Here is a 14399-nt window from a genome sequence, read left to right as displayed (position 1 = left end):
TTTGGAAAAATACAAAAAAAAAAAAAAAAGAAAAAGAAAAATTAAAAAATGGTGTAATATCTCATACATGTGACAGTAATGAAATATCTATACATAGACATAGAATAGCTGAAATCAAATAGCTTATAGTTGTTGAACCACAGTGCACCAAGTTTATGAAATACAATATTAACAGCATTGCAGAAATCCTCAGTGAATAGTTTCTTAGTTATACCCCCTTTCTCTTTTCAAAGATAACCACTATCTTTTTTAAAATTATTTTTTAGTATTAAAAGGTTAAACCATCTATGTGTGTACCCTAAACAATAAAGTTTAGGGTTTTTTTTTTGTGTGTGTGTGTGTGTGTGTGACAGAGGGACAGATAGGGACAGACAGACAGGAAAGGAGAGAAATGAGAAGCATCAGTTCTTTGTTGTGGCTCCTTAGTTCATTGATTGCTTTCTCTTATGTGCCTTAACCGAGGGGCTACAGCAGAGAGAGTGACCCCTTGCTTAAGCCAGTGACTTTGGGCTTAAGCCAGCCACCATGGGGTCATGCCTATGATCCCATGCTCAAGCCAACCACCCCGCACTCAAGCTGGATGAACCTGCACTCAAGCCAGTGGCCTCGGGTTTCGATCCGGAGTCCTCTGTGTCCCAGTCCGACGCTCTATCCACTGTGCTACCACCTGGTCTGAGTAGTTAAGTTTTTGAACAATCATGCTTGTACTCTTTTGTGATACATTATCATTTTGATATTCACCTGTGTTGATATAATTAGATATAGTTTGTCTTCATTGCTGCACAGTATTCTACTATATTCCTATACCACAGTTATCTATTCTGCTTAGGTGGACATTTTAGTTGTTTCTGAGTTTAGGTCATAAATAAGGCTGCTAAAATACATATTGCTACATATATTCAAGGATTTCTTGGTGTTACTGCCTACACCTGAACTGTCTACATATGTGTCTCTTCGTCCTTATAACTTAAGTACAAACAGGATTGTAGTCTTCTCTGAGAGGGCTATTTACTTCTTGTTCACCTCCTTCCTAGGGTGTAGCTCTTCAGGATCCCAGGCCAAAGCATAGCTGAGTTTCCCAGAACCTCTCTCCCCTTGTTTAGCTCTAGACTCCAACTTTGATCTTCTACCATTTCAGGTTATCAGAAGCACTGCTCAGCTTCTCAGTCACCTCTTCTGGATCAGTAAATTGCTCCAGGGCAAAAGTGGCCCCAAATGTGTTTTAATAAACTTGCTGTTTCCATCTTCTTGTGGATCTTGACTGGCAATACTTCATGATTTTCTTAGCTCTTTGATACTTTTAAGAGCTTTTAAACTTTTTTTTTTTTTTTTAATTTTAGTGAGAGAGGAAGGGAGATAGACAGGCATTGATCTGTTTCTGTATGTGCCCTGACCGGGGATCAAACTGGGAACTTATGCACTTTGGGATGATGCTGGAACCAACTGAGCTATCTGACCAGGACATTTTTAGATTTTTTTTTTTCAGCTTGTCTTCAATGAAGGATTTTTTCCTTATCTATATTTTTAGGAAGTGGAAATTTGTTACCATTGAACTTTTAATTACTATGTTTTTAAAATTTGAATTTGCTTTCTTTTCAAAACTACATGCTCAGTTTTTGTAGTTTCCTATTCCTTGTAGCTATTTTCAAGTTGTCTTTTATTCTTATTCTTTGTGTCTTGTTTTCTTATGTGCTTGGTAATTTAAAAATGTGAGCTGTTCACTTTCTTTGGAAAATTATTTATTGGTTGTCTTTGATGCCTACAGTGGAGATGTAGTCCTCCAGAGAAAATTGCATTTTTTTCAGTGGATATGTTGACAGGGGATAGTGATGTTTGTACCAGTCTGGGAATCTCTGCTTTAAACTATTGTCACGGCTTTAGTTCTTTTAGACCACCTAGGTAATAAGATTAGGGGCAGTGGATTCATACAAGGACTATCTTATGGTAATAGCTTTTTATGGTGTAAATTTTTATCTGCTTTTCCCCCACAGTTCCAAAGTAGCTCTCCTATGGGATGGAAGTTAGGAGTAGCGTTGGCAGCTTAATGGAAGAGGCTCTCCTATTAGACTACTCCTTGGTAACTTTGACATGTATTCCCTAGCCATGTGAAATACAGACGATTGAACTCAGGCTAGCATGGTTCAGTGCCTGCCCACAAGCCCGAAGCAGTTTTGTGCTCCATTTGACTATCCTGATTTATGCCTTCATTTAGATTTTGGTCTGTTAGTAAAAAATCTTAATGTGTTACTGGTTCTTCCATGCTTTTAAAATGAACAAGTGCATGTTTTTTTTTCTTCTTCCTCTTATTTTTAATTAAGCGTTTATCTTATTTTATACAGAGTTGAACTCTGTACCTGGAATGCCTTCAGAAGCTAAGATGTTAGTTTTTCTCTTGACACAGATGATCATAGAAGCCTTTTTGATCACCCTTTAATGATTTCTTTATTTTCATTGAGAGTGAGTGAGAGATCATTGTGAATTATTGAATTTACAGTGAATTATTGAGTTTGTAGATTCTGTAGTTTCAGTGTTTAAAACCCTTCATGAAGAAAAGTATCCACTATACAGTTCCTGTTTCACCATATAGATAATTTTTTAAGTGTGTGTGCTACTCACATAAAAATTTCTGTTCAATTATGTATATACCTATTGAACTCAGTATTTTGCAGAAAGGAGAAATATCTCACTTGATTAAAATGGCCTATTTAGATTGAGACATTTTCCCTCAAACTTAGATTACACAACTAGTAAATTGCTGGGATGGAATTTGTTTTAACAAACAAATGAGTGGCCTAATTGTTAATCGTTTGTTTTTTTTTAAGATCTTCATTTATTGGTTTTAGAGTAGAGAGAGAATTAGGGGAGGAGCAGGAAGCATCAACTTGTAGTAGTAGTTGCTTCTCCTATGTACCTTGATTGGGCAAGCCTGGGATTTCAAACCAGCAACCTCAGCATTCCAGGTCAGCGGTTTATCTGCTGCACCACAGGCCTAATTGTTATTCTTGAGAACCAGTTCCTGCATAGTTTTGCCTTGTTGAAAATAAAATCTAATGTATGTCTTGCTCCTCTTTCTCTTATTTTCTTCTCTTCACCAATGCATACATGTGTGCTTTTATGCATGTGCACATAGGTGAAAACATATTGGTTAACTCATCTGAGTGTTTTTCTATATGCACTTCCCTTTTCTTATTACAGTGAAATTGAACTAATACATTTATTCTCATGTACCTTATATGCTGGTTTTCTTCAGTGTGTTTAATCAAGGTCAGTATTCATATGATAACCGAGCTGCACATTTCCAGCAGCAAAGCATAGTGAATAGCTTCTTCATTTCTCCGTTTTTGTTTAGGAAAATTATAAAATTTAGGAAACTAAAAGAACAGTTATAAGCATCTGTATGCCCTTTAGCTGTATTCATCAGTTGTTAACATTTTGTAGCATTCATTTTCTGTATTCCTTTTCCCTCCTCCTCCTCCTCACCCAATATACTTAAAACTTTTTTGTTAAGTCATTTAAAAATATGTTGTAGACTGATACTTAAGTATATATCTCCTGAAAACAAGCACATTCTCCGGTATACCCTTAAATACCTTTTTACACTCAGCAGTTTGTCGTTGATACATTAAATGATACAACCCACAATCTAAAATTTTCCTTATATCCCCCAAAATGTTTGCTTTCACCCCAGTAGGATCTTTTCCAAGATTATGCATTACATCTGGTTGTCATGTCTTTGTATCCTTAATCTAGAGCAGGACCCAGCAGATTTTTTCTTAAAGGGCCAGATAAATATTTTAGCCTTTGGGGACCAACTCCACTTTGTAATGACTTCACTCTCTCATTGTAGTTTGAAAGCAGCTATAGACAGTATGTAAACAAATGAATGTGGCTATATTCCAATAAAACTTTATAAAAATAGGCAAGCAACAGGTTGTAGATCCCTGATCTAGAATACTTTTGTTTTCTTGTTTTTGTTTTGTTGTTAATGACACTATTTAATGACTTTGAAGAATTGGGCTAGGTTTTATTTTGTTTTGTTTTGGCAGAATGTCCCTTAGCCTAAATTTTTAAAAACGTTTCTTTCATTATTTTTTTAAGATGACAAATGTTATATAACTTTAAGAGTTGTTTTTATAGGCCCTGGCCGGTTTGCTCAGTGGTAGAGCGTCGGCCTGGCGTGCGGGAGTCCTGAGTTCGATTCCTGGCCAGGGCACACAGGAGGGGCGCCCATCTGCTTGTCCACCCCTCCCCCTCTCCTTCTCTGTCTCTTCCCCTCCTGCAGCCGAGGCTTCATTGGAGCAAGGTTTGCCCGGGAGCTGAGGATGGCTCTGTGGCCTCTGCCTCAGGTGCTGGAATGGCTCTGATTGCGTCAGAGTGACCCCCCAAGATGGGCAGAGCATCGCCCCCTGGTGGGCATGCTGGGTGGATCCCGGTCGGGTGCATGCGGGAGTCTGTCTGACTGCCTCCTCGTTTCCAACTTCAGAAAAATACAAAAAAAAAAAAGAGTTGTTTTTATAATAGAAATGGAAAACTGATTCCTGGAAAAAGATTTTGGTTCAGTTGAAAATAAAATCTTTTCCTCCATTCCTCACAGTGTGTATAATAATACCACCTAGAAATTGGACAATAAAATCAAACTTCTGTATTGCTAATTCCTTGATATTCTCTTCTAGATATTAGGATTTTTACCTATGTGTACTCCTTCATATATATGTTTCTATATTCACAGAAGTGAATAAAGAATTCAAGAGGACTTGGATAATGAAAGGTAGTGAAAATAGACATAGATTTATGTATATATATTTTCGCTAAATATAATTCCCTAATATAAAAGCTAAAGTTGTCTTACTTTATGGTTAAGACTTTTTTTTTTTAACCAAGTGAGAGGCAGAGAGACAAGACTCCTCCTGCATGCACCCTGACTTAGATTCACCCCCATCGGGGCTGATGTTCTGCCTGTCTGGACTGCTGCTCTATTCCTTGGCAACCAAGCTATTTTAGCACCTGAGGCAAGGCCATGGAGCCATCCTCAGCATGGTGGAGGTGGGGAACAACTTGCACATTGGAGTCATGTCTGTGGGAGGGGAAGAGAGAGAGAGAGAGAGAGAGAGATATGGGAAACAGTGGAGAAGCAGTTGGTCCTTTCTTCTGTGTCCCCTGACTGGGAATTGAACCCAGGACTTCCACACGCCAAGCCAACGCTCTACCGCTAAGCCAACCAGCCAGCGCATTATGGTTAAGACTTGAAATAAACTGAATAATTTTTTGCCGCAGGTTAGCTTACTGTAAGTATATGAGCATCCATTAAAAGTGTATACATTAGCCTGAGCAGGTGGTGGTGCAGTGGATAGAGTGTCAGCCTGGGACGCAGGGGACCAAGGTTTGAAACCCTGAGGTCGCTGGCTTGAGCATGGGCTCATCCAGCGTGAGCGCAGGCTCACCAACTGCAATGTGGGGTCGCAGGTTTGAGTGTGGGATCATACACATGACCCCATGGTCGCTGTTTTGAGCCCAAAGTCGCTGGCTTGAGGAAAGGGTCACTCGCTCTGTTCAAGGCACATATGAGAAAGCAGTCAATGAACAACTAAGGTGCCACAATGAAGACTTGATGCATCTCATCTTTCTCCCTTCCTGTCTCTCTGTCCCTATCTGTGCTCCCCCCTCTCTCTGTAACAACAACAACAAAAAAAAATGTATACATTAAATCATTTTATTCTCTTACTGGGTTCTAGGAGTATCAAAAGTGAAAGTACTATGTTGGAATTAGAGTGGGGATTTTTTAATGCCTGAGTTTCCTTTAAATATATCCATGAACATCTGTGGATGATTGGGTGCTATTTTGCTAGCTTTTATTGGTTTGGACTTAGACAAGCTTATTTTTCATATGGTACAGTTACCTCATTTGATTCTGGTTTGACCCTTTATACCTTATAAAACAAGTCTGTTTTCCACATAGCTGTGTGTTAAGTAAAGATTGAAATAATTTTATGTTGGATCTTTTCATTTCTTGGCTAAATATCCTCAGAGTCTTTTTAACCATTTACATGTCAAGTAAACCAACATGACAACTGCACAGTAAATGACTAGTCTGATTTTGGTAAGTTGCTTAATCTGTGTCTTGGTTTACTTACCTGTAAAATAAGGAAAATGGTACTTTAAATATGTGAGCATTGGGTTATTACCCTTAAAATATGACCCTGGAATACAGGGTGGGGCAAAAGCAGGTTTACAGTTATGAGTACACAAAACACTTTATTACTTTATTAATTATAGTATTTTCCATATGGACAATTGTAAGCCTAGTTTTACCCTGCCTTGTATAAAACACATTCAGTAATGTGTTAGACACTGTTTTTACTGATTACATAGTTTCTCATCTGTCTTATCTGCTCATGAACTGGTTTGTCTGAAAGCAATGATGAATAGGGTAGCAGGTCTGATCTACCCAGCCCAGGAAGAGTATAGTGGTCACATCCTCTATTAATATGGAATAAAGTTGGAGTTTTCTTTTTAATTCATTGTGTAGAATTTCAAATATACAAAAATTTGATGGACTAGCATAGTGGACTCCATGCTCACCTTCCAATGCCAACAATATGGCCATTCCTGTCTCATTCACTCCCATCTAATTCCTCTTCTTCCTCTCTACTGTAATTGTAGCTTCCCTATTATACCAAAACTCTATGCCTGATTTACCTTGATAATTACTAAAGCTTTTGGGATAGTATCTTCTTCTCTTAGTAAATAATTATTGAATTAATGAATGAGTATGATCATGACTGATGCCTGGAGCAGCTTCCCATAGTTTGCTTAGGAGGTTAAGTGGGTGAGTGGGTGGGATTGAAAATAGATTTGTTTGTATCATACTGTGTTTTTGGATGTCACCCCAATTTTTATTGATTCCTTCCATTTCTGTATAGGGATATATATGGTAGTCTTACTGGCAAAGTCTGTGAATACTCCAGGAAATAATTTAAATTAGCTGAGCCAGAAGACTTGAATTCCCTCTTTTATTAGTCTTCTCGCTTAGTCTGGACTTTGTGTTTACCAGAGTTTATCTTAGGCTTTTCATTCTTAAAAAAATTTTATCTTGGTTAAAGAGAAGCAGTATAGGAGCTGAAAAGTTATACTTTCTTTGTCATCTCTGTTGGAATTACTTATTTAAGGTCAAAATTATTGTGGAATAATTTACAGTAAAAAATGTTAAAATGTATTGGCTTCAGGTAGAGACCTTTATTCCCAGTGTTAATAACTGACTATAGCACTTTTCTCAAGCCTCTGCTTGTTTTTTCTATAACCCTTTTCTTATTCCTTATTGATGGTTAATGTGTGCTTTCAGCAGTTGTTGAAATTATATTTACTCACAATCATTTTTATATTGATGATACAGAAGTGTGCAACTGTTTAAGCAGGGGTGTCATATTATAGAGACATTATGGCAAATCTGGTTATTCAGCCAGCAGGGTAGGACTTCTAGAGATGAAGTATGGCAGTTAAGAGTATTATAGAGAGGCCTGACCTGTGGTGGCGCAGTGGATAAAGCGTCGACCTGGAATGCTGAGGTCGCTGGTTCAAAACCCTGCACTTGCCTGGTCAAGGCACATATGGGAGTTGATGCTTCCTGCTCCCCCCCCCCCCCCCATAAAATGAATAAATAAATAAAAATTAAGAGTATTATAGAGAGGATAGGTTCTAGTACTCAGCTCACTGTTGTCACACTAAGATTCAGCCTGGGTGAGCCTGCTTGGTAGAAACAGCCAGCACAGGTAGGATTTGTAAACTTCAAGACACCTCAAAGCAACCAGAAGCTTAGTGAAAGTGCATGTAGATTTGACCTCCATACCTTACCCTGGAGTGACTTAGTGCAGCCCTCACTTTCCAACTCAGTTCTACCTTTTAAGTCAAGTATCTGTAGCTTGAGAGGAATCTCACCCTTCATTGCTGGCAATTTTTAACCTTAATTATTAAGCATCTCATCAAGGATTAGTTAACAGAGGACTTGAGAACAAGAGTAAGATATGTTTTAGACAGCTGAGAAAGCGTTCTGATTGTCATGTTGCAATTATGCTATGTTTGTGAACCTCAGAATTGCATTGTTTTACCTTTGAAATTTGTTAGTTTGATGACTTCTGGACTTAAGAGATTCAGTATATTGTATGTTTTGATTGCACAGAGTACCCATTTATTTGTTCATTCAAAAAATATCTATTGCATATCTGTATGTTGGGAAGTGTGCTGAACACCAGATAAAGAAAACAGTGGACTTCTCAGGTCAGTGTGCCATTGTGGAGTTTATGGTCTAGTGGGAACAATGAAATTAATTTGAGGTCGTAAAGAAAAATTGTGCTTTATTAATATACCTAAGGGACTTACCGTGTTTCCTCATGTTTAAGAAACACCTTTTTTTGAAAATTTGGCGTCTAAAAACTGAGTGTGTCTTATACAGTGGTTGTGGCATTTCAAATGCCATAGTTGGAACTGAGGACAAGGCAATATATGAAGACAGTGATTCCTCATCAGACACAGATGAGGACAAGCTAATGGATGAGAGTTTTGACAGAGATGAGTTGTATGAATTTTATGATGAATAAAACTTGAGTTCAATAACTTTATGTAATACTTTATTTTTTCCAAATTTCAGGCCCCCAAATTAAGGTGTGTCTTATACATGGGAACGTCTTATACATGAGGAAATAATAGTAACCACTTATTTTGATGTGAACTTGGAGTGACTTATTTTTTATTCTTTTTGTAAAATGTATTTGAGCATTCAGGGCTTTTTGAATCAACCTGTTTACATAAGTGTATCTATATGTGAAATTAGACCTTAAAGAGGCAGGAAAATTTGAACTAGGGGGTGAGAGGAAATTACTTAGTATCACAGGTACCATAATGAGATTTCAGGATAATGACAGGTAGTAAGTAGATTTGTATGGGTAGAATTATATGTTAGCTGTGCTAAATGGACTTTTGTAGACAGGGAAGTAAAAAAATATCTCTAAGGCCTATCTTCTTTAAAAATAATCAATAGTTAAGAATTGACTAGAAAGTAAACTTCCTCTAAAATGGTATAATAAAGCAAGTGAGAGGCATGCCACATAAGATGATGTGGAATTATGTTACAGTTTGCTGTAATTCAGAGTTAAAAAAATGATTCTCAGATTCCTTATTTCAATAGAGTGCAACAGAGAGGCTGAATTGGTGATTGAATTGGTGATTCCTCCTAGTGCTAAAATTGTACTTTTCTTTTTTAATTTAGCAGTTTCTTGATGACTCTGTTGGAAAGTTAAGATACTTATTTTTTATACTTATTCAGCTTCAAGAATTAAAAAGTGAGGGAATAAGGCTTTGCTGTCTCTACCTGGTATTTTCTACTAGGCACTTCATAACTCAGGAAGACCTCACTTATTCCCAATAGTATGTTTTACTAAACTCTTGAAGGTAACTTTAAAAAGACTATTTCACTTAATAGTAGATTATGGTTTGAACTCAGTTTTTATTTATTGTTGTTATGAGAAAATTTTAGTGAGGTATTTTTCTTTCTCTTTATAGTTATCAGAGACTGTTACAGACGATTGCTGTGCTCGAGGCTCAGCGTTCTCAAGCAGTCCAGGACCTTGAAAGTTTAAGCAGACACCAGAGGGAAGCACTAAAAAATCCCATTGGATTTGTGGAGAAACTCCAGAAGAAGGTATATATTGAGCACTTGATAAAATTATTAAGATATATTTGATGTTAACTTGTTTTTGTTTTTTTTTTGTATTTTTCTGAAGCTGGAAACGGGGAGAGACAGACAGACTCCCGCATGTGCCCGACCGGGATCCACCCGGCACGCCCACCAGGGGCGATGCTCTGCCCACCAGGGGGCGATGCTCTGCCGCGACCAGAGCCACTCTAGCGCCTGGGGCAGAGGCCAAGGAGCCATCCCCAGCGCCCGGGCCATCTTTGCTCCAATGGAGCCTTGGCTACGGGAGGGGGAGAGAGAGACAGAGAGGAAGGGGGGGTGTAGAAGCAAATGGGCGCTTCTCCTGTGTGCCCTGGCCGGGAATCGAACCCAGGTCCCCCGCACGCCAGGCCGACGCTCTACCGCTGAGCCAACTGGCCAGGGCCTTAACTTGGTTTTTTAAAATATGGTGTGTACTTTTTTAAATGTTTAATTTCCCCCCTTCTCTAATTGACCATACTACCAAAGGCAGGAAACAGCCCTCCTTAACCCTCACCAAATACACATAAAATATAGCCCATGCGAATTGTTAAGAACATTATTTGAACGTTCATATAGGAACTTGATGTCCTATTCCCTATCCAGTTTTATGGTCTTTTCCAGTTACCTTCCCCATCAGAGTATTTTTCCTCCTCTGATTTCCCGACTTCAGGATTAGTGGAACTAAAAGAAAAATTCAGGATTTATTACTCCTTTAGTTTTGTGTTACTTTTATAACTCAACATAGTGAGATAGAAAACAATGATGATAAAAACAAAAACTGTATATTAAATGTCTTTACTGTTATGGTTGTCAAGTCCATGAGGTAGAGATATAAATCTTACTTAAGTTTGAAGTGTCCTTTATTTTAGTGTAAAAATTCCTTATAATTCTGTTTTCCTTAAAACAGAACTTTTATATTTAACAGTTAATCATCTGAAAGTGATTCAAGTATTTTTTGTTGTTGTTTATTATTATTATTATTAAAGTAAGAGGCTGGGAGGCAGAGACAGACTCCAGCATGAGCCTTGACTGGGATCCGCCCAGCAAACCCCTTACCAGGCAATGCTCTACCCCTCAGGGCCGCTGCTCTGTGGGAATGGAGCCACTTTAGCACCTGAGGCAAGTCCATGGAGCCGCCCTCAGTGCCTGGGGCCAACTTTGCTCCAACCATTCTAGCCATGGCTATGGAAGGAGAAGAGAGAGAGAGAGAAAGGGAGGTGGTGGGGCAGGGGAGGAGGGGAGAAAAGCAGATGGTTGCTTTTCCTGTGTGCCCTTACCAGGAGTTGAACCTGGGACTTCCACATGGCAAGCCGACACTCTACTGCTGAGCCAACTGGCCAGAGTTTGAAAGTGATTCAAGTTTTTATAATAACTTTTTGGCATAAATATGGAGATAATCTAGATATACATTTATGCTGTTGTATGTGTCTTGAATTAGGGACCCACTAAATAGTTAAGTAAATTTGAGAGGCATAATATTAACCAGCATTGTGTGAAAAGAATAAAACTTAAAAACTTTGAAAACCGGTCCTCTTCTTCACCTTAAAAAACAAAGATCCAGCCTGTATAGTATGACAACTTTAATATAGTTATTAGTTACCTGCTTTTTTTTAAGTGAGAGGAAGAGAGCTAGACTCTTTCATGCGCCCTGACTGGGGTCCATCAGGCAACCCCTGTCTGGGGCCTAATGTTTAAATCAATCGAGCTATTTTTTAGCTCCTGAGGCTGACACTTAGAACAACCGAGCTATCCTCAGCACCAAACCGATTGAGCCACTGGCTGTGGGAGAAGAAAAGGGAGAGGGATGAGGAGAGAAGCAGATGGTCACTGTGTACCCCGAACGGGAATTGAACCGGGATGCCCATACACTGGGCCTATGCTCTATCACTGAGCCACTGGCCAGGGCCTGTTGGTTGATTCTTGCATGTGCCCTGACCTGGGATTGAACCCACAACCTTGGCATATTGAAACGACACTTGAACCAACTGAGTACCTGGCCAAGGTCATATTTTTCTTTCTTACATGTTTTATGGCTTGTTAGCTTTTCTGAAATCAACCATCATTATTTTAAAAAAAACACTATAATTTTTGCAAGAGTTGAACCTTAGACTTATAGGTACTATTATAATAATAGTGATAGTATAATATGTTATAAGCAAAATAAAAATTAAGAATTTTGTGTCACAAAGTGAATTTTGCTTTCCACTTTCATAATTTATGGCCTGATTTGTTTTATTATGAGAAATGTTAAGTCCACAGAAATGTTGAAGGTATAGTTACATGTGACTCTTTCACCTAAATTCTACAATTACCATTTTACTATATTTGCTTTATCACCTGTCAATTTTTCAGTCCATCATTTCATCTTAAAATAGAATGTTTTGGATGCATTTCAATATTACAGATATATAGTAACTTCATACCAGAACACTTCAGAATTCATATTAACTAAACTTTTTAAGGTGTTTTTAAAGGTGAAATTTTCATAAAGTGAAATTCACAAATCCTAATTGTATTATTTTATGAGTACCAACAGATACATCTCCCTATTTGACCAAAATCCTTATTGAAACATATTGATCAGACTGACCTGTGGTGACGCAGTGGATAAAGTGTTGACCTGGAATGCTGAGGTCACTGGTTTAAAACCTTGGGCTTGTCCAGTCAAGGCACATAGGGAGAAGCAATTATGAGTTGATGCTTCCCAAGCTGTTTCCGCACCTTTGCTTCTGCGTTTCTCTCTCTCTCTTTCTCTCTCCTCTATCTAAAATTAATTTTAAAAATCTTAAAAAAAAACAACCCACAACATATTTATCATAGTGACCTGATTATAGTCATTATTACAACTAATGACTTCTCTAAAGGTGGTTGGTAAAGTATCTGAATTCCAAGTATATTGAGGTGTAATGTTTTCCTTTTCTTTTCCAAGTAAGAGGAGGGGAGATAAGGAGACAGATTCCTCCTGCATGTGCCCTGACAAGGATTCATCCAGCAACCCCCGTCTGGGGCTGATGCTCAGCCTGTCTGGGGCCACTCACAGCTGAGCTATTTTTAGTGCCTGAGGCGGAGGCTCTAGGGAGCCATCCTCAGCACCCAGGCCAATGTGCTCGAACCAATTAAGTGATGGCTGTGGGAGGGGAAGAGAGAGAGAAAGAATGAGAAGGGAGAAGAAGCAGATGGTTGCCTCTCCAGTGTACCCTGTCCAGGAATTGAACCCAGGACCGCCACAAGCTGGGCTGACCTTCTACCGTTGAATCAACCAGCCAGGGTTGTAATTTTTATTCTCAAGATGTCATAATTTTTTCCCATGTGTTAACAGTATATATTGTGAAAATAATTCATTGTTTTTATGGATTAGGCATAAACATGGGGGTACATTTACAATAAACTCTTTTGTAGTCAAACACATTTCTTATGCTATTCTTCAACATAAAAACCTTTCTTTGCTTTGTTTATGCTTAAAGTGTGTTAGTGATAATGTACAATATGTCTATATAGTTCAGCTTTAGAGCTCTCTAAATAGTGCTTATGTTTTGTTAAATTGATTCTTCCTTTTCTTGCCATCATCTTTACTGTTTAATGTTTAGACCACATTAGCTTAACTTTATTGGCTATTGGATTGCAACAGTGACTAGAAATGCCCAGTTGATGATTTTTTGGATTTGGAGTCATCTGAAGTTTGGCTATTCTTGAATTAAATTTAGACTATTTTTTTTCCAGGCTGATGTAGGGCTTCCATATCCACAGAGAGTTGTTCAATTGCCTGAAATTGTATGGGACCAATATACCAATAGCCTTGGGAACTTTGAAAGAGAATTTAAAAATCGTAAAAGACATACTCGGAGAGTTAAGCTAGTTTTTGATAAAGGTAAGAAATGATATGAAAAGAATTTAAGTGGAGAAATAGCTGGCAAAGTCTTGCTTTAATACTATACATAATCTTTTTTTTTAGTAGGTTTACCTGCTAGACCAAAAAGTCCTTCTGAACTTAAGAAGGATGGAGAGTCCCTTTCATACTCCATGTTGCCTTTGAGTGATGGTCCAGAAGGCTCAAACAGTCGTCCCCAAGTAAGCAATATTAAGTGTTGAAGTAGGAAAATTTGAATTGTAGACAGAATATTTTAATGTTTTGCTGATTTGTATTCTTAAAATTCAAGCAGTCTTTCACTGAAGATGGCATGGTATGAACTTTGAAGATAAGAGAAACCGGGTTTAGAATCCTAATTCTAACACTTACTAGCAGTGGAACTTTAAATGTCATTTATATATATTAAGGTCTCCAAGCTACAATCTCCTTTTATATAAAATAGTATTAATATTACTTTTGTTGAGAGTTGTAAAGATTAAATGAGTAATATGTGTACTATGCCTAGTGCAGTGGTTTAATTTCATAAAACCAAATGAAATAAAAGAATGTGGAAACATTTTATAAACAATAAAATGTACACATTTAAAATATAAATTTACTAAAATATTTTGAAATTAATAATAACATTTTACAAATTATGTGTTATTTGGTTGTATCAGAGAGTAGCTTTTGTTATTTTCTCTTTAACAAAAGCCTTGTTTTACGTGCAGATGATAAGAGGACGGCTGTGTGATGATACCAAACCTGAAACCTTTAACCAGTTGTGGACTGTTGAAGAACAGGTATAGTAATAGATAGTTCTAAATTGTGTAGATTATAAGAAAT

At 37.8% G+C, this 14399-nt stretch overlaps 1 protein-coding gene across 6 annotated transcripts in view; it reads left to right on the top strand.

The window, feature by feature from the left end:
- ZZZ3 (zinc finger ZZ-type containing 3) overlaps window positions 1–14399 on the top strand; it is a 118162-nt gene that overhangs the window by 84374 nt on the left and 19389 nt on the right. For 5 of the 6 annotated variants that reach the window (XM_066376593.1, XM_066376592.1, XM_066376588.1 and 2 more), the window contains 4 exons: window positions 9553–9691; window positions 13427–13574; window positions 13659–13774; window positions 14285–14356. In XM_066376593.1, the coding sequence (XP_066232690.1) occupies window positions 9553–9691; window positions 13427–13574; window positions 13659–13774; window positions 14285–14356 (475 nt within the window). The remainder of the gene's footprint in view (window positions 1–9552; window positions 9692–13426; window positions 13575–13658; window positions 13775–14284; window positions 14357–14399) is intronic. The other variant, XM_066376591.1, reaches the window with a different exon arrangement.

Source organism: Saccopteryx leptura, chromosome 3 (assembly GCF_036850995.1).
Source record: "Saccopteryx leptura isolate mSacLep1 chromosome 3, mSacLep1_pri_phased_curated, whole genome shotgun sequence".
Lineage (NCBI taxonomy): Eukaryota > Metazoa > Chordata > Mammalia > Chiroptera > Emballonuridae > Saccopteryx > Saccopteryx leptura.
The sequence above is the reverse complement of the archived record's forward strand: the minus strand, read 5'-3'. Positions and strand labels throughout refer to the sequence as shown.